The sequence below is a fragment of the Bos indicus x Bos taurus genome, unplaced genomic scaffold, assembly GCF_003369695.1.
Source record: "Bos indicus x Bos taurus breed Angus x Brahman F1 hybrid unplaced genomic scaffold, Bos_hybrid_MaternalHap_v2.0 tig00000005_arrow_arrow_obj, whole genome shotgun sequence".
Lineage (NCBI taxonomy): Eukaryota > Metazoa > Chordata > Mammalia > Artiodactyla > Bovidae > Bos > Bos indicus x Bos taurus.
The window spans coordinates 1-23,150 of NW_020867091.1; the positions used below are offsets into that span (position 1 = coordinate 1).

The following is a 23,150-nucleotide window of genomic DNA, read 5'->3' on the forward strand; positions in this document are numbered from 1 at the left end:
GATCTGCTCCCTCCTGGTCAGAGTGGACATCCCCAGATCTGTTTCTGAGCTGCACAGTGAGGTAGGCGGGAGTGAGCGCCCCCTCTGGGAGGGGAGCCACTGAGCTGAGCATCGCCCCACTGCAGCTGTGCCCCAGGGAGCGTGCTGCGTGGTGGCCGCTGTTGTGTGAGCTTCATCGCGTCTGACTGTGTGGCCTGTGGACTGACTGCAGCCCACCAGGCCCCTCTGTCCATGGGATTCTCCAGGCAGGAATACTAGAATGGGGTGCCACGCCCTCCTCCAGGGGATCTTCTCAACCCGGGATGGAACTGCATCTCCTGCGTTGGCAGGCGGGTTCTTCACCTCCGAGCCGCCGGGGAAGCCCTCCCATTGCCTGGCTCACAGGGTGCACTGTCGTCACACTGCGCCAGGCCCACCTCCGAGGGAGTGCAGGCAGGCAGCCCTGGCGTGCCCTGCCGCCGTGTTCCCAGAGCTAACAACGCAGGCCTCCTGGAGCCCAGACCCAGCCTTGCTTTTGTGGGCACGCCCACCAAGCCCACAGATTCAGGCCTTAGTAGGCCGGGACCGTCCCAGCCACGGGAGCACCAGTCCCCTCGGATGCCCCACAGATGCTGCTGAGCTTACAGGTTGGGCGACAGTAGTGTGGATTGCAGAGCCGCGTCTGCGTGGGGGTGAGCGGCCTGCGCTGGCGGGCTCCCAGGGCTCCGAGAGGCCGTGTTCAGCAGGAGGCTGCTGGGGCGGGCCCACCTTCCCTCCACGGGCCCTCTGACCATGGAGCCTCACTGCTTCTGCAGACGCGTTTCGCTCTCAGATGCCGTCATCTCCGCTCCTGTTTTTCTTCCTCTTCGGTCATCCCCTGCACTGGCTGCATGCCTGCTGCCCTCCAAATGTCCGTGTTCTTCAGGCCTCCCCTCACCACCCCCACTGACTCGCCCTCCAACAGGGCTGAGTGGTGTCCACACACAGGTGAGCTGCCAGTTCAGACGTTTCTTCCGCATTCTAGTCCTGGCTGTCTTTACCTGGATGTCTCCGAGGTATTTTAAACTGAATTCTCCCTTTGCTTCCCTTCCTCGTTTGAGTAAATGATACCTTCGCGCACGCAGGTGTTCAGGTCAGGCATCTGAAACTATGCTCTCCCCCCACGCCCACTCCCCTCACCCTGGGGTCCAGGACGGCTGGACTCCGCCCACTCCCCTCCCTCCCTGGGGGCGGGGACGGCTGGACTCCGCCCGCTGCCCTTCCGCCACGTCCTCCGCTGTCCAGGCCAGCTTCAGCTCCCGCGCTTCTGCTCCACACCCTTGGCAGAGTGGCCTCAGCTCCCCTCCACTCAGTCCACCACCCCACCCGGAGCTGTCAGCTTCTCTGGGTTTGTGTCGTCTTGGTGGACGGGCACCCTGGGCTCCTGGAATGCTTGGCTCAGTCCTGACTCTGAGTCCACATCCCAGGCTAAGTAAGCTATGTCCCTGAGGTTAATCGTCCTCAGCACTCAGGAGGGCTCCGTCCTGGAAGTATAACTGGTAACTGTGTGTCTCACTGTGGCGATCGTGCGCTGCATGTCTCAGACCAACACTCCACGTTGGCAGACGTTTCCCCAGCAGCTCGCACGAGGGGTTCGTCCTTACTAGATGCTCACGTTTTTATTGGATGGGTAGACTTTTTAATTTCATTTACAGCAACTGGGTGAAAATACTGTGTAAAACAAGGGAAGCTGTAAACAAGCGTTGCCTTTTTCAAAGTGTAGAGCCTTTGAAACTTGAGAAGACTTGAGCGGGTTGTCTGGAGCCTCGTTGCTGCGCCGCGGGGGAGGGGGACGGGCTGGCCCAGGGGGCGCCTCTCGTCAGCCCCAGCTTCCTGCTTTCAGCATCTGAAGGGTTGTCTTGAAAGCATAGACGTTTGCATTTATATAAAATTTTTTAAACTGTTACCTCTTCTGTTAGATCAAGGCTTGTGTCCTGGTAGCTCTGACCTCGTGGTGCCAAGTAATGGTAACGTGTATCGAGCACTTAGTGCTCTGGGCGCCGTGAGGTGACGTAACTTCCTGTCCTCATAAGCTCGCCGTGTGTCAGCCACTGTTGGCCCTGTGCTGTAAGCAAAGCAGCCCTCAACCCAGAGGGGTTCCACACAGTCCCAGGGCTGTCTGACAGCCGGGGGTGTGGCTCCAGGCCCCGCGCTCGGCGGCTGACGTGGGGTTGATGTGCTCGGGAGTCTGTGTCCTCTTGGTCTCGAGCAGGACTGGGAGTTTTCAGTCTGGCTCTGCAGGTTTTCACCTCCCTGTCTTTACACCTCATTGGCTTCTGTCTAAACCTCAGGAAGTTTGTTGTTTAATCCAGCCCAGTGAGATTCTAGCACAAAGTAGTGATTTGAAACAAGGTGACAGAAGGACTCCGCGGTGGCTCAGTGGTAAGGAGTCCACCTGCCATTGCAGGAGACGCGGGTTCAGTCCCTGGTCAGGAGGATGCCCTGGATGAAGGGAATGGCAACCCACTCCCGTGTTCTTGTCTGGAGACTCCCACGGACAGAGGAGCCTGGTGGGCTGCAGTCTACGGGGTCACAAGAGTGGGACACGACGGAGCGAGTGAGCACGCGCACGTCACATAAGGAGGGCTTGTTCTGAGCTGCCTGTGCAGTCGATGCGGAATGCAGTGACGTTTCTCCCTTACCTTACGCAGGCATCCAGGGCTTCTGCAAGGACTTGCTGGAGGTGGCAGACATCCTGGAGAAGGCCACGCAGTGTGTCCCGCAGGAGGAGATTCGGGACGACAACCCGCACCTGAAGAGCCTCTACGAGGGGCTCGTGATGACTGAGGTCCAGATCCAGAAGGTGTTCACGAAGCACGGCCTGCTCCGGCTGAACCCCCTGGGTGCCAAGTTCGACCCGTACGAGCACGAGGCGCTGTTCCACACGCCGGTCGAGGGGAAGGAGCCGGGCACTGTGGCGCTGGTTAACAAAGTGGGTTACAAGCTGCACGGGCGCACCCTGAGGCCCGCCCTGGTGGGGGTGGTGAAGGGGGCTTAGCAGCCCGTGGGTGTCAGCGCTTTGTCGTAATCGCTCGCTGACTCTCCCAGGGCGGGTTCGTCTTTTCTCACCTATGAATACTCTTGACCTTTTCCTAAACCTTGCTGCAAGGCTTTGGTATCCGTCGGCCCCCGCAGAAAAGCCAGCCGATTGCACAGCTGCGTTAACTGGAATACGGGAGTCTGTCCGTTGATTTTTAAAACACATGTTCCACGTGCTTACGGAACAGGCTGACGGGACACTGCTGGACTCTGGGGTATCTCGAGAAACACTGTGTCTGCCCAGACTCTGGCGGCGTCAGAGTGTGAAGTAAATAAAAGGCCTTCAGGAACCCCGTCTGCTGGCTGGCCGTGCCAGCTGCTCTGCGTCCCGTGCGTCTCACGGTGGCCTGTGAGCTCCCGGGACGCTTGGCTTTCACTCGGGCAGTGGAGGGGATTGCTGAGGGAGGTTTATGAGGCCCTTGGTGACAAATGTGATTTGAGTTCCTTTATAATCAGTAACTGCCTGCCTGCCAAGAACAACCACACCTCTCTACTTTGCCCGTTACTGAGGGTGACGGAATCAGTTACCGTTGTCCTGTTTTGTTCGCCTTTGGAAATGTTGAAATCCATACCCAGCTAGTGACCAGTGACCTAAAGGTGATTCCCCTAGTAAGATGGACTTTCCTAGAGAAACCTGAGGACTGCGTGCTTGGTATATTTTAAATGTTACATTTTATTTAAGAGGATTAAAGCCCTGATATTTTCCTACGTTCTGATAGCTGTTCTGTGTGCTTTGATGGCGGAGATCCTCACGTTAAGGACAGCGTGACGAAGCCTTCCGGGTCTCTGCTCAGACCCTGCAGCTGTGTGCCTGACACCCAGACGTGTTGGCTTGTGTTCCGGAAGGGCAAGAGGCTTCCTCCAGGGCTCCCCCTGGCTGGTGGCTGGCAGCCGGTGCTGGGGGCAGGCCTGGGTCCGCCCACGACCGTGAGGGGACCACAGACACTGGGGAGCGGCACCAGCAGAGAGACACAACCAGCAAGTGCTGACCCTGTGACTCTCCTTAGGACCCTCCTTTCCTCACGCTAAGGGAAAAACTGAATGATGGAGCCAGAGAAAAAGTAACCTCCCACAATCTTTGCTTCTGAGGGGTACTTCAGGGACTGAAGATCAGTACAGTTACGTCTATTTACTGCATAAAAATGGGGGGCACACAAGTTTGAAAGGTATAGGTGATAATCCCATTATTAAAATTGCAAAAAAATTTTCCTTTTCAGTTGCTTTAAATTATTTGGTCAAAAGCATAGCCCAGGGATTTCCCTGGTGGTCCAGTGGTTAAGAATCCACCTCCCAATGAAGGGGACTTGGGTTTGATCCCTAGTTGAGGAACTAAGATCCCACATACCACAGGAGAGAACTAAGCCACAACCAGAGAACCTGTGCTCCGAAGGAAACGTCCCGCGTGCTGCAGCTACGACTGGAGGCGGCTCAATAAATACATGTTAACAGTATATAATGAAGGCGGTAGAGCTCCCTGAGGAAACCGCGCCAGGGGTCACGCCCGGCTCTACACCGAGGCTGTGGGCACGCGGTTTTGCCTCAATGCATCTGCACGCTGAGTGTGTGTAACTGTCACGCTAGTTTCTGTGTGTCCCCTCCCACCCCTTTTCAGCTGGAGCTGCACCCACTAAAAGGTGCTAAACCCAGAGATGGTCTGGCTTCAGTGTGAACTGTTTGCAGTTCCACTCATCCACGGTCACCACCAACAGGAAAGCATTACCTGTGTCCATGCTGACACCGCAGTTAGGCCCGTGGGCTGCACCCGGGTCGGGTTCCCGCGTTTTCCCTAACTGTGGCCCGGATCCGTTGCTCCGTGTAGGTGATGGAGCCGTCACTGTCTACTCACCACAGACTTCCGCAGCCTGGCTCCACGGAAGGTCTGGGTGTTTCGTTCCTTTCTGGGAAGGAGCGCTGACCTGAAGGGCTTTTCTGCTTAACAGGAAATCTATTTTAACTCAACAGTTTGGAGGGAAAACAGGCGCGACGTCCAAGAGCCACACTGAGACGTGTCACAAGCTGTTCCCCATCCTGATTCTGAGACTGGCTCGCACCATCCACGAGACTGAAAGCTGTGGCTCCAGGGGCAGGCAGTAAAAAGCAGGCGGTCACACTGTTTGGTTCTCAACCTGTTTAATGTGTAAAAGGAAAAAAGGCGGTAGGCAGAGTTTCGGTCTGAATACATTCTCGGAATGCTGGCCGTCCAGAGCATCATTCTGAACAGCTGATTATCTTCTGTGACTCGAGAGAGTTTCAGTTTTGAAAAGACCTAATTCCATGGGATCATGGTGACTCATTTATCATAAGAATTAAATACAGAAATTTAAAGGCTCCAAGCAAACAGCAGGGGCGGGACTAATGCGACAGTAATAGCTGGAGTTGATGGGGCAAGAGGCAACCAATCATAAAATTACTTTTCCCTTGTAACAAAGGGTTCACACTTTTAACATAAATTATACATTCATTATGGTGTTTAAAAACAGTCAAGCCTAAATAAATTCTTCATACCATCGAGAAGAGACACACACTGACAACCTGCCTAAGCACAGAACTTCTCGTCTGACAGCTCTTGGCCGGGGCCACGCACATTTTACAGGGAGCTTTTGCTTCTCAAGCTTAGTGAAAGTCTGGCAATCATTTTGTATAAAAATAAGACTTAAATTTAAAACCTCACCAAACTAGGAATCTGATGTAGAAAATCGGTGACACTGGAGCAGCTAAAGCCCGCAGTTCTCAGACTTCAGCCCTTGTCCCAGTGCCCTGCGAGGCCCCGCCCCGCGTGTCCGAGGCCTGGGAGGGGAGGGGCCCATGTCCCTGAAGGGCCAGCCGGTCCCCCCGGGGACAATGCGCTGCTGCTCCAGGAACCCTGGCTGAGAACCCCTGGCAGGGCGTAGCACCGTCTCCGCCTCTGCTCGGCACAGACTGTGTCTGCGCTCTTGGCAGCCGCGGTTACCCTGCGGGTGACGGCGGGAGGCGGCGCTTGGGAGTGACACCACCGTGCGCTGCTTTATGGTCAGAGAGGTCGGTCCCTGTCCCAGGCTTGTGGTCAGGTCGCGGGGAGTTCTGCTCTGCCAGCATGTGATGCGGTTTACAACTAAAGCCACAGACGGCGTGTTTGAGTGTCAGGCACTTAGTTGCCTCTGACTCTCTGTGACTCCGTGGATGGTGGCCCGCCAAGGGTCCTCTGTCCGTGGGGGTTCTCCAAGGCAAGAGTACTGGAATGGGTTGCCATTCCTTCTCCAGATCTTCCCGACCCAGGGATTGAACCCAGGTCTCCTGCATTGCAGCTGGGTTCTTTACCATCTGAGTCACCAGGGAAGCCCCCAATATACTTGACGTGTATATTTAATGCTGGAAATTCACCCTAGGGGACAGACAGAGGATGTGAAAGGAAAAGGCACCATAATTAAGCCATCCTTGGAAATGATGAGGTTTTTTTTTTTTTTTTTTTTCCTCTCTCAAATACCTTCACTTTAATTTAACTTCAAGCCCAAGCATTCTGGGAGGTAAACAGTCTGGTAACTACAGGGGGTGAGAGGCAGGATGCGCCCCAGGACTACAGGAGAAGCACTGGGGTCTGGCCACTCCACTGACTCTACAGCAGGGCCTTGGACACGAGAGCCCCAGGCAGCTGGAAGACACACGACTCCTCAGGTTCCCGCGTGAAGGCACCGTGCCCATCACCAAAGGGCGCCCCTGAGAGCCTCTCTGAACCAGGCTGGGCAGAGGCACGCCAGAGTCTGGCTCAAGACTCTAAGCCACTTCTTCCCAGAGAAGCAGTGCCTGGGCCTCCAGGCCACAGGGGTCCCTTTTGCCTAGCCCAGGGCCTGAGACCATACAAGACAAGACACGTGGCCAGTCTCAGAGAAAGAGGGGCTTACCACTGGGGTGAGAACCCTGGAAGGAGCTGACCCAAAACCCAGAACTCTCAACTCTCGGTGAACTTCATTTAAAATGAGTTCTTCCAAGTAAAATGCAAGGCCAAGTTCTAAGCCCAGCAAGAAGCACCCCCAGGGGAGGAGGCCCCGCGTTCTGCCAGTCTGTGCTGGGCCCCGCATCCCCCTCCAGACACCGCGGTGAGCTCTCTTAAAGTGCCACCGCCAGCCGTCGTGGGGAAGCTGTTTGGCCAACCCGTTCAACACCAGATTCCTCCTGGCGATTCCCTACAGATGCCCGTCCCGCCCTTCCCCAGCCTCTTCTCCTGCCGGGCCCGGCGCCCTCCGCCTAAAGTGCCACATGCCCGACGCCGAGCGCAGCCGCAGCGGAGCTCAGGTCACGGGGGTGAGCCAGCAGCCGGCAGGGAAGGGCTCCTCTCTGCCCATCTAACAGTCCTGTACCACTGGGAAGCAACAAAAAAAGGAAATTTCCTGATCTCATCATCATATGCTCCACACTGAACACTTAAAGGCAAATCGTCATCTTAAAGAACTACGTTTAGGGATTCAGTTAAAATATACACAGGTTTTGTCTTCCCTTTGATCCGACTGTTGCTATTGCTTCTTCAGAGGACCATAAAAAGAATTGATACCCTAAAAAAAGGACTCGATTTGTTTTAAAAAAAGAGCAACAATGCGGGGTGGGGTGGGGGTGGGGGCGGAAAGCGTTTCCTCTCCCCCTCCCGCCCACCCCCTTTCGTTTGGCTCACAAAGCTTTTTTTTTTTTTCCCCTCTTCACTGTCGGTGTGGCCCTCGCGGCAACCATCCAGCCATCCGTCCGTCGGTCCGTCCGTCCATTCCGGGCGCTCCGGGCGGCGGGCTTCAGGAGGCGTCCCTGGATATCCACCCGCTCTCAGTGAGGAAGTTCAGGATCCTCTTCTTGAGGACTTTGTCCAGGTAGCTGGGCAGGCGGCTCTTGGAGGGGATGCCCTGGCGCTTCTGCAGGTGGTCCTTGATGATGATGGTCTTTACGGTCACGTAGCGCGCGGGGCTCAGGTTCAGCGAGCTGCACAGCACCTTCTCGCGGTCCGACAGGAGCTCGAAGCCCGGCAGGTGCTCGATGGCCGCGAACTCGCCGTCCCGGCCGTCCTCCTTGCCGCGCTTGGCGCCCCCCGCCGCCGCGGCCGCAGCCGCCGCCGCCTTGTTCTCCTTGCGCTTCTCGCGCTTGTGCCGGGCCGCCTCGTACTCGGCCGACTCTTCCATCTTGGTGATGCCGTTGCGCCGGTAGCGCTGCAGCTCACGGATCTTGGCGCGCAGCATCTTCTCCTTGTGCATGTTCTCAAACAGGTCGTCGAACTCCTTGCACGACATGAACTGGTAGAGCGGCCGCAGCTTGAGCCGCAGCTCCTTCTCCTCCTTGGTGACCTTGCGCCGCGCCGCCCGCTCCTTCTCCTTCTTGTCCTTGCCCAGGAAGGCGGGCACCAGGTTGTAGTCGCGCGCGATGTTCTTACGCCGCTGCCGCTCGCGGAGCTTGCGCACGTACATGTCCACGTGTGCGCGCTTCAGCTCGATCTCCACGTCGTCGTCGTCATAGTTGACCGAGAGCCCGCTGATGAGCGTCTCGGCGTCCTGGTCATACTCGATCTCGTAGTCGTCCCGCAGCGGCATGTAGCCCAGCTGCTGCTGTTCGGCCACCGAGATGTCTAGGGGAGGCAAGGGGGTGGTGAGGCTGGGAGAGAGGGGGCCCCCACTGGGGCAGGTGTGGTCGGTCACCCGGTTGGGGATGGTGTCGGGGATGCAGGCCTTCCCCAGGTTGCCGTGGATGTACATGCTTACGTAATGCTCCATTACTTCCTGGGGAGTCCGGGAAGCGCCCACGTGAGCCGCCATGTCCTCCTGCAGAGACAAGAAGCGTCAGAGGGTCAGACGCAGGCTGGGCGCGGAGGTCCCTGGGCGCCGCCACCCTGCGGCCTGCGGGCGCCATGCTGTCCATCCCCCACAGCCACTCTGGATGTCGGCGCTGGGGGTAGGACCTTCGGGAATCCATGCCCCGAGAACATCAGTACCCAGATGGGCAACCGGCCTGGAGGGCAAAGAAAGCCACATCCCAGACCCCAGCTCTTCTCCTGGTTCTCTTAAGAGGACAAACAGAGGCTCCCTGGGGCTCAGGCCGCCCTGCCCGCCAGCAGTTAGGCCTGGGTGGGCAGCCAGAGCCCCGGGGTGGGTGGGTGGGGGGGGTCCCCACTGGCTCCAGTGACCTCTCCGCTCTTTGAACTAGGAGAACAGATGCAGCCCGGGGCCTCCCCACCAGGGAAGGTGCCAGCTCACCGCGCCGCCTGTGTCCCAGCGCAAAGAGCCAGGCTCCGTCTCTGATGCCCCGGCCCCGGGCCGGCGTGTTCCTTCCCGGGTGGCGGTCAGATGACCCGGGCGTTGGGCCACCGCTTCTGCCGGCCCTGGGGTCCAGCAACCAGCTGGAGACCAGCCCGGGCTGCAGGCAGGGGTCACGCCTCCAGAAGGGACCCGCCCTGCGCGCACAGGGTTATTAATGGGAGGAAATTGTACAAGTCTCTCAATCTTTTCCTCTGCCAAGAGGCCTCTTCCTTAAAGGGAACCGCTAAAGCCACTTGAGAAAGCAGCCGCCTGCAGTGTGCACTCGCTCCCAGCAGCCACTCTGCGCCCCGCTGGCCTCACTCCCCCAGCTCTACCCACCCGCCGAGAGACACTCAGCGTCCCCCCATGGTCGGGATGGTCCCTGCACCCCCATAGGCCCGAATGGGAGCCCAGGAAACCAGCCGGTCCCCTGAGGGGCTGACCCTGCCAACCACCGGGCACAGAGGGGAGGAAGGTGTCAGGAAGGCCCTCAGAGAAACCAGACCGGCGTCCGCCCTGCCAGCCTCTCCCCAGGGAGCGCCGCTCGGGGTGGGGGGTAGGGGGGTACAGAGAAGGCCACATTGGGACCCACCCTGCCAGGCCACCTCTGTGCACCGTGAGGGGCAGCGAGGATCAGAGCTGAGAACAGACTGTCTGCTGGAGAAACTACATGCTTCTTTCTTTAAAAACCTCTCTCAGCACCAACTGTGCAGTTATCCTTTCCCAGGAAACATTTCATCCAAAAAAACAAAAGGAAGTCACAACCATCACTACCGTCACCGTCTCCCAGGCTGGCCACTCCTGCCTTGGAGCCCGCAGGCCTCACAGTAAAGGAACAGGGGGCGCTGGGGAGCGCTCACGCTCTCCCCGCAGCCCAGCCCACCCCAGCCGGGCCCAGGGAGCCCCCGGGACACATGTCTTTCCAGGAGGAGAGGCTGTGCTTGCCAGGGAGCCGGGGGTGCCATCAGCCTGAGCTGAGCTGCCCGCGCTGGGCGGGCGGCCAGGGGCGTGGGAGCCGCGCCCTCAGCATCCAACCCTCACCAGTGCAGTGCCGGGTCCCCGGGCCTGGTCCAGTGCGGCCCTGCGGGAGAGCTCTGCCCTCCGAGAGGCCGATGGCCCCCGCGCCCCTCGGGTGCTCGTCGAGGGGGAGACTCACAGCCCGAGGGCGCAGGGGGAGGCCGAGCAGCGACGCGGCCTCTGAGCGAACCGAGGCAGCCCCGTGACCTGTCCGAGGGCCTCTCCGTCAGCCCGCGCCCTGCGGACGGAGCAGGCAGGGGCTGTGCAGCCGTCCTCCGGCAAGACTGACGGGCCCCCGTGAGCCCCCACGCGAGGCGGTGAGGACACGCGGGAGACGGCGGCGGCCCGCCTGTGCTCCTCAGACACTCCCTCGGGGCCCGGGCCCCCAGCCCGGTGCCCAGGGCGCGGAGCGGGGTTGGTGGGGGTGCTGGGAGGGAGGCCCTCCACCGTCTCTGCCTTCTGAGGACTTAGCGCTTTCCGCTGGACGCAAGCACAGCCCGTTTTGAAAACGAAGGACGAGTCCCGAGCATGGGAGAAGCAGGAGGGGGAACCTGGGCCGCTGGGGGGCAGGACGCGGGGCCGCCCCCGACCACAGGCACCCGCACGCCCCGCGCCAGCACTCCTGAGTGCCCCGCAGGAGGAGGTGTGCGCCCCGGCAGCCCCTCAGGCGCGGTCTGCGCGGAGTTACAGTTTCTGCGCACTTCCTGCCCTGAGGAGATGCAAGATGCTCACGTTCTGAGGGTACCGGGAAGGGAGGTGAGGTTCTGTGCACTAGTTTTCATCTTCTTCAGTAAAACTAAAAGGGATTTTTTTTTTTAAAGTTAAATTCTGCCTCAATTCTCTGTTTAAACAGGTCTAAGATTTTCATGAAAAATGACCCCATGGACTGCAGCAGGCCAGGCTTCCCTGTCCTTCACCATCTCCCAGAGCTTGCTCAAACTCATGTCCATCGAGTCGGTGATGCCATCCAACCATCTCATCCTCTGTCGTCCCCTTCTCCTCCCGCCTTCAATCTTTCCCAGCATCAGGGTTCTTTCCCATTGAGTTGGTTCTTCGCATCAGGTGGCCGGAGTTTCAGCTTCAGCATCAGTCCTTCCAATGAATATTCAGGACTGATTTCCTTCAGGACTGACTGGCTGGATCTCCTTGCATCAAATATGTATGTGTGTGTGTGTACACACACACACACACACACACACACACACACCCACACCCACACACACACCCACACACACACCCACACACACACACACACCCACCCACCCACCCCGTCCTTAAAAGAGAAGACCTCTGTTCCGGGAGGCAGCCCCGCCCCCCGGCAGTGCGCAGGCGCGCTTCCTCGGGGTTCACGGGCCGGCGGCCCTCTGCTCTGCGTCTTGCTCCGCAAACGTCCACACTCCAGGGGCCTCCTTCGTAGAGGCCAGTGGCCTGGGATAAGAAGCTGGGCGGTCTCCAGACACACAGGCTGGGTTTCTCCAGCCCCGCCAGGCAAGGGGCTGCACAGCCGTGGGCCCTGCATAGACACCTCGGTGACCCAGCTCCTCTTCAGTTAACACAAGGGGTTTCTGGCTCGAGAGAGACCCAGGCAGTGGCTGTTCATGAAGCCACAAGTCAGCGAGGCTGGTGCCCTGTCACCAGGCCCCAGGACCCCGCATCACCACCTTGGCCGCTGCCTAGGGGGAGGCAGCTACTCGGGGAGATGCCGGCCAGCGACTGCTGAGAATCGACCCTGGGGGCTGCCACGTCAGCTCGGCGCCAGTGAAAAAGGCCCAGGAAAGTCCACAGGAGCCTGAGTTCCACGGGCTCTGAGACTGAGGGCAGTGACGGAAGGGGACGGCCAGGCTCTGACCCTAAGAGTCCACAGAGGACACACAGGTTCCGGGAAGCGATGACGGACACACCCCGACGATGACGGTTCACGCCGGCCGCTGGCCCGGCGTCCCGCTTGTCTCATCTCACGTGTCTCCAGTCCCCACGTGTCAGCGGGTCACACCAGGGAGGGACCGTCCCATCTGCGCCTTACAGCGGCCCGTGATGGCAGGGGGCAGGGTGGGCGATGGGGAGGTCCTGTCCCTCGCGTGTTCGAGGTCCAAGTTGTTTTGCTTCATCCAGATGGGTGGATGGACAGACAGAACCGTTGGGCAGGCAAGGAGCAGCAGAAGTGAGTCGGGGAAAGAGACTTGAAGGGAAAGTTCAAGTACGACTGAAATGGAACAAGGCACCCAGCTGTAGCCTGAAGGTGGCCCCTTTCCCACTGCAGCTTGCGGTAACACCCCGGGAAGCAGCCCAAAATCTGGAGGTTTGTTCTCCTATACGCGAACTTAAAAAAAAAAAGGACTCCCATTTTTAGAACAAGATGAGGACAGTTCGGTATGCTGCTTCCTGGAGTCCTTTGAAAAATAAAGAAAACGCATCTCTGAGACGCTGAGCTGGGCCCGTGAGGTCACCGAAGGGAAAAGATGTAGGCCAGTCCCACCGCGGGCCGGCCAGCTCCTGCTGGGACTGCCGCGGGGTCTCTCCCCTCTGGCCGAGGCCGCCCCTGCCCTGTGACCTGGCCTCTGCCAACAAATGCCAGCTGCCCTCTCTGTACAGCCTGGGGCCAGGCCTCGGGCCCCACTCCAGGCCCCACCCCTTCACTGCTGCGTGACCTGGACGTGTCACTAACTTCTCTGTGCCTCGGTTTCCTGGTCTGGATTACGAGGGTGCTACTAAATACCACCTTCACAGGACGGTTGGAGAGTAAATGAGGGAATACACGTTCTCTCAGTCCAGTGCTGGGCACGCTTGGCCCATGGACGCCGGCTTTGTTATTCCTACTACAAAGCTGTTAGCATCGCCTCCAGGGCCTGTGTTCACCCAGGTCACCTCCTCCAGGAAGGCTTCCATGATGCCCAGAGTGAGGCTCACATCCTGGCTCAATTACTCACTGCTGTGAGACATGTATCGTCTCTGCTCCTGCTTATGATCTGTAATTGCTCCTCTGAAGTGTCTGTCAGGATAAAACACATCATTGTGAACAACCGCAGTTAACGCGTCCGGGTTTCACCTCATCTCATCCTCCGAGCAGCGTCCCCCACCTCCCACATCAGGAGGACCACCTCGGGCGCGGCCACCCCAGGGACACAGGCCAGCTCTCGCACCCCGGCACAGGAGGTGCAGCCCACCCACGGGCAGGGCGGTGCCAGCGCTCCCCTTTCCGGACGGACCACCTCACAAGCGTGCAGCCGCGGCACCCTCTCTGACCCCTGGGACGTGTGGGGGACACCGCGGACCCACATCTTGCTGGTGCAGAGCATCCAGTCCCCCGTCTCTGTGCAAACCAGGGCCTCTATCAGGACGACTCTCTCAATCGCGTCGCAGGGCGCCCTTCCCGAGCAGGTCGGTGGGCCTGGTCAAGAAAGGGTGCACGTCCTTTCTTGACCAGCCTTGTGTCTGCCTCGGGGGCGGGGGCCACGAGGCTGGCTTTGTTCCCGAGGCTCCAGGGCCAGGCGCACTACATTCCCTCAGGGAGACGTGGCTCCCGCTTCCTTCTTTAAAGGAAGACATCTCAAGGGGACAGAAGCATGGGCAGCTGGGGTAGAGACCCCAGGGGCCAGCCAGGACGCTGCAGGGCCTCAGGGGGCGGCAGGGGGAGCCACCTGCGGGGCCAGGAGCGCAGGGTCCAAGGCCAAGGAGGGGGCAGTGGGCCCACAGGACCGATTGAAGTCAGAGCCGCGGGCCCAGGAGGGCGCTCCAGGCCGGCCGGCCTGCCCCGAGGACCCAACCTGGGCTCTGGACTCGGACTGGGGCCTGCAGCCCCGCCGGCCTCCCACATGCTCCAGTGCGCATGCGCCCTCCCCGCAGCGGGGACTCCGGCCCATCACACCCACATGGGGCCCTGAATGCGGCCACTTCCCTCTCCAGCCAGGCCGGTCACCTTTACAGTGAGGGGAACGACCCGCTGGCCTCTCGAGGGCTGGGAGGACGCCCTGGGCTGGCCACCTGCATCTCCAGACGCTCCCTCTGACCTCCAGCCTAACCTGCCCCCACCATGCGCCGCTGGCCGGGTCAAGGCCAGCTGCCACGAGAACTGGTCTCCAGCCCATCCTTCCAGGCACTCCAGGTGCCCTGTGTCCCGGGGCCACCGCTCCCGTTTCACGGGCCTTTTTTTTTTTTTAAAGCTAGAAAGCTCCATAAGCCTCCCCTCTGTTCCAGGGTCCCCATCCTCCTCCCTGAACTCAGAATTCACCAGCTCACACCTGTGAATGCCCCTCGCGGGACTAAAGCTTCTCAGGTCAAATCAGGCTATACTTGTGAGAGAGCTTTACGAAGCCACGGGCCCTACTGTGAAAACCACATGGCGGGGCCTCCAGAAACACACAGGATTACCTCACCATCCAGCAATTCCACCTCCTGGTGTTACCCGAACTAACAAGGACTTCCGCGCTATCTGGACACCTGTGTTCACCACAGAAGCATTCCTGACAGCGAGTGCCCACCCACAGACGACTGGATAAACAGCGTGGTCCGTCCACACCACGGACTATTACTCAGCCTTAAACACGAAGGAGGTTCTGACATCTGCTACAACACTGGCCAACCCGGGAGGACATTATCCTAAGACACAACGCAGTCACAAGAATACAGACATTATGTGAACCCACTGAGGTGAGGTCCCTAGAACAGGTGAGCCCACAGCGACGCCAAGCAGAACCGCAGCTAAGAGGGGCTGTGGGGGGACGGAGACAGGGCTAGCGTGTAATGAGGAAGACTTTCTGTTCACGACAACAAGAGTTGTGGCCAGCGGTGACGGCTGCCCAGCAGCACTGATGTGCTTCCCGCCACTGGACTGGACGCCGACAAACAGGTAAAACGGCGAGCTTCACATTGTCAGTCATTTCAGCCGCTCAGCCGTGTCCGCCTCTTTGCGACCCCATGGACTGCAGCACGCCAAGCCTCCCTGCCCATCACCACTCCCTGAGCTTGCTCAAATTCATGTCCTTTGAGTCGGTGATGCCATCCCACCATCTCCTCCTCTGTCGTCCCCTTCTCCTCCTGCCTTCAATCTTTCCCAGCATCGGGGTGTTTTCAAAGGAGTCAGTTCTTCGCATCAGGTGGCCAAATATTGGAGCTTCAGCTTCAGCATCAGTCCTTCTAATGGATATTCAGGACTGATCTCCTTTAGGATTGACTGGTTGGATCTCCTTGCAGTCCACTGTATGTCTGATGTATACATAAAGTTTATGTATACATGGATACATGCACCTAATGTATACATAAAGGATACATTGTGTATCATGATACACCGAGTATTAGGATACATACTTTATGTATACACTAGATACCTGTATCCATATACTTTATATATACATTATGTATACATAATGTATACTTTACCACAATAAAAATATATACTTTGTTTTGAATAGTAAAAGTTTTACAAGCTGCATGCCTTACTGTAGCTACATCGGTGCTTCTTGAAGTAGGGTCCCTGGGACAGCAGCAGCATCGCCTGTGAACCTGTTGGAGCTGCAGCCTCCCATGCCGCCCCCGACCTACTGGCTTCAGAAGGCTGGGGTGGCGGGGGAGAACGACAGGACTTGTGCCCAAGGAGGCTCCCAGGGTGTCCTCACTCACTCTGCAAGTTTAAGACCCACTGCTCAGGGACTTCCTTTCCCTGGTACTCCGGGGGACTCCATGCTCCCACTGTAGGGCTACGGGTTCAACCCCGAGCCAGGGAACAAGGGTCCCACAGAGTCTGTCCCCCAAACAATAAAAGCCCTGCTCTGCATAACCCTCTGAACTCTAGCTGGTTTCTCAAGCCAAGCTCTTCCCTGCCCCTTCTTGATGGCGATTAAGACCCCCACTCTCAGGAGGCTCACAGGATGGACCCATCCATCTCTCACCGACACACAGAAGGGCTCCAATGTGCTGAGGAGGAGACCATGCTGAGAACCCACTGCGTCAGAGGCCCTGGACTCTCTGTAACCCGCTGTGTCCAGCCCTCACCCGGGGGCGCTCTGCGTGTAGCACAGGGTCCAACACAAACTGGGTCTTCAGCAAGCGCCGGATGATGAAGGCCCACAGCGCATCCGCGCCACCCCGCCTGCCGGGCCCCGCTGTCATCTACAAAAGGAAGCCGTTGTTCACGACGTTCCGCCCGCCTGCGGAATCAGCCTGAACGTGCCGTTCACAGCACAGGGCCTCAGAATCCACAGAGCATTCTGCGTCCTTTTGCAACTTGAAATCGAGCTTCAGGGCCAGCGTGAACCCCACCTGCCCTGGAGTCCTCCTGACCATGGGACGTGGGGGAGGCCCACGCCTCCTTCAAACTGGTCGATGCTCCAGCAACCAGCTAACAGATGCCTGGCACTGTGGGAAAGCACAGCTTGGCGTTCACGTCTGCTTGTGTCCCCCCGGGATCCGTGTCTTCCAATCCTGAATCTGCACAGCGCCCACCACACAACCAGCTGCCCGGGTCGGGGGGCTTAAAACCCATGGTGCTGGGACCCGGTGAGCCCCGCCCACCCTGAGCCCTTTTCTGGTTTCCCGTCATGGGTGTCAGCCCTCACCCCCGTCCTCTCTGCTGCTCATCCCCAAACCCTCCTGGCCTTGTGGCCAGCACCCCTCAGCCGGGCCCGGACCCTGGGACAGACTGTGAGCAAATGATCCAGACTTCAGCAGGGCCTGTCCTCACGGAGTCCCCACAACCCCACGCCCATGAGAACCACCCGAGAAATCACAGTGGTCTCACCTGCCTCTCCACCACTGTCCCCACACCCACACCCGCCCTTGGGACCCAGTCCCTGTCCCCGAGCCCCGGCCCCCACATTCACCCCCCCACCCAGTCGGGTCAAGACCCGGCTCCAGCCAGGGACGTGCAGCCCCCCAGCCACAGCAGATACTGCTGCCGCACCAGGAGGTTAAGCCCGGGCTCTGCACCAGGGCCTTCCGTTCTCGGGGTCACCACTCTTCAACCAAGAACCAGCCTGCTGAGAGGAGCACGCAGACACGCGTGCAAAGCGCCTCACCCAGAACCCGCACCTGCTGATGGCAGCCTGCGTGCGACACGCGGCTCGGGGCTCACGCCTGGAAACAGCCTGCCTCTCAGCACTGCAGAGGAGCCTCTGAGGAAGCACGGCCAAGCTCAGGGCAAAGACGCCCCAGAGAGGAGAGGGAGAGACAGGAGAGCCGCACCTCGGCCTGGCCCATGGACCTCCGACCCCAGACCGCAACGCCTGCTGAGCAGGGAGAAGCCCCTGGCTTTGTCTCGGAACAGCTGAGCCTGCTGCTGCCCCGATTCAGAGCCTTTCAGCATGGTCTCCAGATGGCTCCCGTGCAAGTTAAAGTAGTACTGCTTTCAGAGCACCCTCCCGGCCTCCCTCAGCACACTCTAATACATCTTTCAGTCCCGGGCTCGCTTTTCGAGTATTTTCCGCAAAGCTGCAGGGAGGCAGTGCTGACGGCGTGGCTCGGAGCACAGACTTGGTCACCAAACGATGCGGTCCGAACCTGTGGCACAGACCTGCGCTGGGAGGCTCTCACAAGGAACCACTCGAGGTCAACACAGTGCCTGGCACCCAGCGAGCCTCTTGGTCCACGCCAGCTATTTTTAGTGGCGACTGCAGAGATAAGAGCTCCAAATGAAGCAGGGAAGGGAAGTCTCTCTGAAGCAGATATGATATGGAAGCAGAAAGACCAGTCACAAACCATGATTGGGGCGGTGTGGGGGAGTGCTCTCAACAGAAGAAATAACAAATGATTCAAAGGATCCCGGGGTAGGTAGACACTGAAAGGCCCCGCAGGCCCTCAAGTTTCATCTCTGTAGAACTGGAAGCTGCTGCAGACTGACGGGACAGGACCTGTCCTCAGAGACAGCTCCAATCCTGCTGCCTGGAATGGGCTGTGGGGCCCGGTTACCAAGCAGAGAGGCCAGTCCGGAGGCTCCAGGAGCGATCAGGCCAGAGATGGACATCAGCCTACACTGAGGCTGTGAGAAGAGGCTAGCTTCTGGAGGATTCTGAAGACAGAGCTACCGCTGAACTGGACCCTGAAGAAGACCCTGAGAATGGTACTCCATTTGCAGCCCGAGGAGCCAACCAATCAAGGTGTGAGATTTGGGTCAAGGGAAGTGGAGGAGCCCAGGAGATACACACAGGGACAGCAGAGATGGGTTTGTGACTGGAGGCTGGACCTCAGGACCAGCCCACCACGACCCTGTAATGCCCATGAAGGCCAGGCTGACACCTTTCTTTCCGGACTCCTTCACTGTTGCAGGACGAGCACAGAGCAGAGGCTCCATGCGCATCCACGGGCAGCACTTCAGGACAGTGAGGGGGTCCGGAGCGTGGCCTCCGTGATGCAGGCACTCAGCTGAGAACCCGGAGCAGGGTCTCTAAGGAGCTGGGAGAGGCTCGAGATTCCAGGGCTGCGGAATGGGCACGGGTCCCCGAAGACTGGCTCACTTGACCGATAGAATAAAGCTAACCTAAATACAGGCAGGGCAGGCCTGGGGATGCGGGGAGAAGCGTGGAACGTCTCCACCAGCAAGCCCAGGAGAAGGGGCCGGCAGTCGGCCCCCAGCGTCTGTGGGCTCAACCCCGCTTGGCCATTTCAGACAAGGGACAGAGTATGGGATGATTCTGGTGGCCTGGGAGGATTCTGGAACAATCCTCCGTGGATAATGAGGGACGGCTGTGCTGCTGGAGAAGTGGTTCGAGGAGCTGGGGGACCAGCATGTGGAAGGGTCTGGAAAGATGAGGGAGTGGGCTCCCGTCTCTCCCCCCCGGCACTCCTCACAATGCCTGGAGGTGGCCACAAGTCCCTGGTGGTTATGGGCCAAAAGCCAGCCAGGCCTTCTCCTCCTAACACGGACAAGAGCCTCCTCTTGGAGAGTGCGAAAAGCACTCCTCAGAGACCACCTGGAGAAGAGCCACCACGTGTCTCTCTCGAGAGCCCGATGTGAATGAGTCCAGTCCAGCTCTGTGTTCTCTCCGATAAACTTCCCCAAAGAAACCTCCTGAGGGAAAGAAAGTGAAGTCGTTCAGTCGTGCCTGACTCTTTGCGACCCTGTGGACTGTAGCCTGCCGGGCTCCCCTGTCCACGGGTATTCTCCAGGTGCGAACGCTGGAGTGGGTTGCCATTTCCCTTCTCCAGGGGATCTTCCCCATCCAGGGATCGAACCCCGGGGTCTACTGCAGGCAGACTCTTTACCAACTGAGCCCCCAGTGGAGAGACCCAAATGTCAAAGGTCAGGCGTGGTCCGGTCCAAACACTCCATGGCAGAACCCACTTAGCCCGGGGCACACGAAGCCCAGGGTGTCGCGGGACGCGAGGGTCAACAAGTGCCTGGCAGGGGACACAAAGTGAGTGGTGGTGGCAGTGAGGGTGGCAGGGAGGACCAGGAGCGCCTGCAGGCAGGGCAGAGGGCGTGGAGAGGAGCTCCTCTGGCCTTCAGCACACTGTCCTCCAGGCAAAACCCACTCCTTCCTGGGGTACCCTACTGCTGTCAAGTCTCAGAGCCGCCTGTGTCCCCCTGACTCCCTTCTGGGGAGTCCGGCCTCGCCCAAGGGGTGCACTCGGCAGACACCAGCGGAGGTCACCCCAAAAGGCTGGGAAAACAGCCCTGGGGTGGGGGGTGGGGGGCAGCCAGCCGTGGCCGATTCCCCCCCCTCCCCGCCCCACTCCGCTACTTCCTGCTGTGTGACCTTGGGCGGCTGGCTCACCCTCTCTGTGCGCCTGGCCCTGCCCGGGGAGGCGGGCGCGGGCCTCCCCGCCTCCACCGCCCATCGCCACCCCCCCGCGCCCTCGCGGCGCCCGCACTCCCGCAGGTGCGCCCGGGGCCCTGCGGCTCACCCAGTTCCCGAAGCCGAACTGCTCGATGGCATCCAGCAGCAGCTGCTCCTCGCGGCTGGTCCAGCCGCCCTCGGCCTCGGGGCCCCCAGAGCGTGAAGCGCCCGCCGTCCACCAGCTGGTAGCCGTGGTAGCGGCGGTGGTGGCCGATCTCCGCGCCGGCGGAGAAGCACTCGGGGCACAGCTCGATGTCCTGGCACTCGGTTGCAGCGGAAGCGCAGCGGGCTCACCTCGGCCAGGCAGTACACGCAGTACTTCTTGCCAAGCTCCGCCATCTTCCGCCACCGGGGCCCCGCCGCCCCGCGCTCCAGCGAAACCGCCGCGGCCGCCGCCGCCGCGGCCGCCCCGCCCCAGGCGCCCGCTGCAGCCGGCCTGCCGGGCCGCGCGTCCCGCCTCAGCGCGCAGGCGCCCTCGGGCCGGCCCGGCGGCGCACCGCGCAGGCGCCGCCGCGCGGAGGGGGGTGGGAGTCCGGGAGCCCGGCCCGCCGCTCTGCGCCTGCGCGCCCCCAACCCAGTGCCAGCCGCCTCGCCTCAGAGGCACAGACGCTCTGAGGCCGGCAAGAGGGCGGAAAGGAAGCCGGGGCGGGACGCGTCCCGCCCCATCTCGGTGCGAGCCTACGCCCTCCGCCAATCAAAGCAGCCCCCCGTCGTCCGGGGGCGGCCTCCCATTGGACTGCATTGGCCGGGAGGCCGGGAGGAGAAGGGGGCGGAGCCCCAGGCCCTGGAAAGTGGGCGGAAAAGGAAGCGAGGAGGGACGCGCCCCGCCCCTTCTGGGTACGAGCCTACGCTCTTCGCCAATCAAAGGTGCCCCCCCCGTCGTTCGGGAGCGGCCTCCCATTGGTCTGCTCCGGCCAGGAAGGCGGGGAGGAGAAGGGGCGGGGCGTGGGACAGAGATCCAGCCAATCGCCGGGCCCCTCCGCGCGCGCCCCTGGTTGCCCCTGGAAACCAGACAGCCAGCAGCTCCCCGCTGGAGGGTCTGCGGCGCTGACCGGGAGGACGGGAGATGGATGACCACACTGGGGACCCGGAGACGGAAGATGGAGAGGTGGAGAGCCTGGCCTCGCGGCTGTCCGGGGTCAAGGCCAGCTCCGTCCCACGGTCCCCGGTGGGAACCCGTGGAGCCGGAGCCGGAGCCGGAGCCGGAGCCGGAGCCGAAGACCGTAGAGGCTTCGGAGGAAGGCGCCGCCGCGCCGAAGCCGGCCAAATCCCAGGAAGGGCTGGCGGTTACCGAAGCTGCTGGCGAGGAGGGGCCCGGAGAGCTTGAGAGCCCGGCCGAGGCCCAGGAGGAAGCCGAGCCAGGGAGCCGCGGGAGGCCGGGCCTGAGGAGCCAGCCGAGCCAGAGCCCGAGGAACCCGAGGAGGAGGAAGAGGAGGAGGGCGAAGAAGAGGAGGCGCGGCGGCGGCGCCCGGGAGGAAAGAAGTCCCGTCGCAGGTCTCCCTGCAGCAGGTCACGGCCGGCAAGGAAGAGGCCGCGGCAGCCCGGGGCGCTGAGCGGGAAGGCCAGGTAGAGGAGGAGGAAGAGAGCGAGGCAAGCGAGGCGAGCGAGGAGGGGCTGGAGGCCCGGGTCCCACGGAAAGACGAGGACGAGCTGAGAAACCTGGACGAGGGGCTTGTGCTCGAGCCTTACGACTGGAGCGAGGAGGTGCAGAAGCAGCAGGAGCAGCAGCTGCGCGCCGAGCTTCTGGAGCAGTACCGCGCCCTGGTGGTGGAGCGCGGTCGCTACCAACGCTACAACATCTACTTGCAGCACAAGATCTTCGAGGCGCTGCGCAAGAAAAAGGGTGTGGAGGCCGCCGCCGAGGCGCCCGGAGGCGACAGGGGCGCGGAGCCCGAGGCCCCCGAGAAAGAGCAGGCCTACCTCCGCCATCTGGCCGTCCTGGAGGACCTGCGGAAGCAGGAGGCCGACGACCTGCGCTGGTATCACCACGAGCTGGACCAGCTGAAGCTGCAGTGCCAAGAGAAGGTCTCCCGGGTGGACAAGGAGTGGCGGCGCTTCCAGGCGCTCAAGAAGCAGGTGGTGATGCAGGCCATGGGCAGCTGCTGGATGAGGGGCGGCCGCCAGGTCGCTCTGCGAGAGGTGGAGCAGATCCAGGCACTGGAGGATAAGAAGGAGAAGGAGATGAGCGCCGTGAGGCTAGAGAACGTGCAGCTGAAGCAGAGCCTGGTGCATTTTGAAACCAGGATGAGGACCCAGGAGGACCTGACCGAGGGCCTGCTCCTGATAGACTTTGAACAGCTCAAGATAGAGAACCAGACCTTCAATGAAAAGGTCGAGGAGCGAAATGAGGAGCTCCTGAAACTGCGCAGCAAGGTGACCAACAACGTGCAGATAATAACTCACGTGAAGGAAAAGTTACACTTTGTGGACATAGAAAACATGTGTAAAAAGGCAGAGCTCATGGACATTGAGGCTCAGGTGGCCCAGAAGAGGGACATCTTGACCAAGACTAAGCAAGCCCGAGATGGCCTGCGGCTTGACAACATCAGGCTGAATCAGAAGTGTGGGCTTCTGGGCAAGGAATCCCTCCTCCGGGACATGGAAGAGAAAGTGGACAGGACGGAGGTGCTCAACCAGCGCCTGGCTAGCCTGAAGCACCACCACGCCGGCCTCGTTCGTCCTGCAAAGGCGTGAAGCAGAAGATCAGGGAGGCCAAGGCCTTTCTGCCCTCCTGACGTCAATTGATAGGCGACTTCCATCTCAGCAAACTCCATCCTTCACCAACTCCTGTTCTGCCTTTGTTGCCACTCTTTAAAAGGCCCCTGATGATTGGGATGAAATTGTGCTTTGTATTCTTAATTTTTCAGCTTCCAAATTAATGCTGAGCACAGAATTGAGTTAAATATAGAAAAAATAGTAAAACAGGTACAGGGAAACAAACAGGGATGGCTTAATGTACTGACTTCTCATAAAAAGCTGTCACAGACCTTTTTCTATCTGAGCAATTTTATAATTTCAGTGTCCTGACACTGAGAACTGATCCTCCTCCATGTTCAAGAGGGTTCAA

General features: G+C 59.9%; 2 protein-coding genes and 1 pseudogene across 3 annotated transcripts; 2 read left to right on the forward strand and 1 right to left on the reverse strand.

Moving 5' to 3' along the window:
* The first annotated feature begins 2,627 nt into the window (after positions 1–2,627).
* LOC113888554 lies at positions 2,628–3,770 on the forward strand (annotated as a pseudogene). The gene has a single exon (XR_003510007.1). The product of XR_003510007.1 is annotated as a grpE protein homolog 1, mitochondrial pseudogene (transcript).
* Positions 3,771–6,471: 2,701 nt separating this feature from the next.
* On the reverse strand, positions 6,472–20,422 carry LOC113888557 (transcriptional adapter 2-beta-like). The gene is given in 4 exon segments (XM_027535622.1): positions 6,472–8,825; positions 20,151–20,234; positions 20,236–20,352; positions 20,354–20,422. Coding segments are annotated over 4 exon segments (1,284 nt in total). The 3' UTR covers positions 6,472–7,811.
* Positions 20,423–20,757: 335 nt separating this feature from the next.
* Positions 20,758–22,818, forward strand: LOC113888555 (coiled-coil domain-containing protein 96-like). Its single transcript, XM_027535621.1, is given in 5 exon segments — positions 20,758–21,242; positions 21,244–21,441; positions 21,444–21,542; positions 21,545–22,757; positions 22,760–22,818. Coding segments are annotated over 5 exon segments (1,662 nt in total). The 5' UTR covers positions 20,758–21,149.
* The last annotated feature ends 332 nt before the right edge of the window (positions 22,819–23,150 follow it).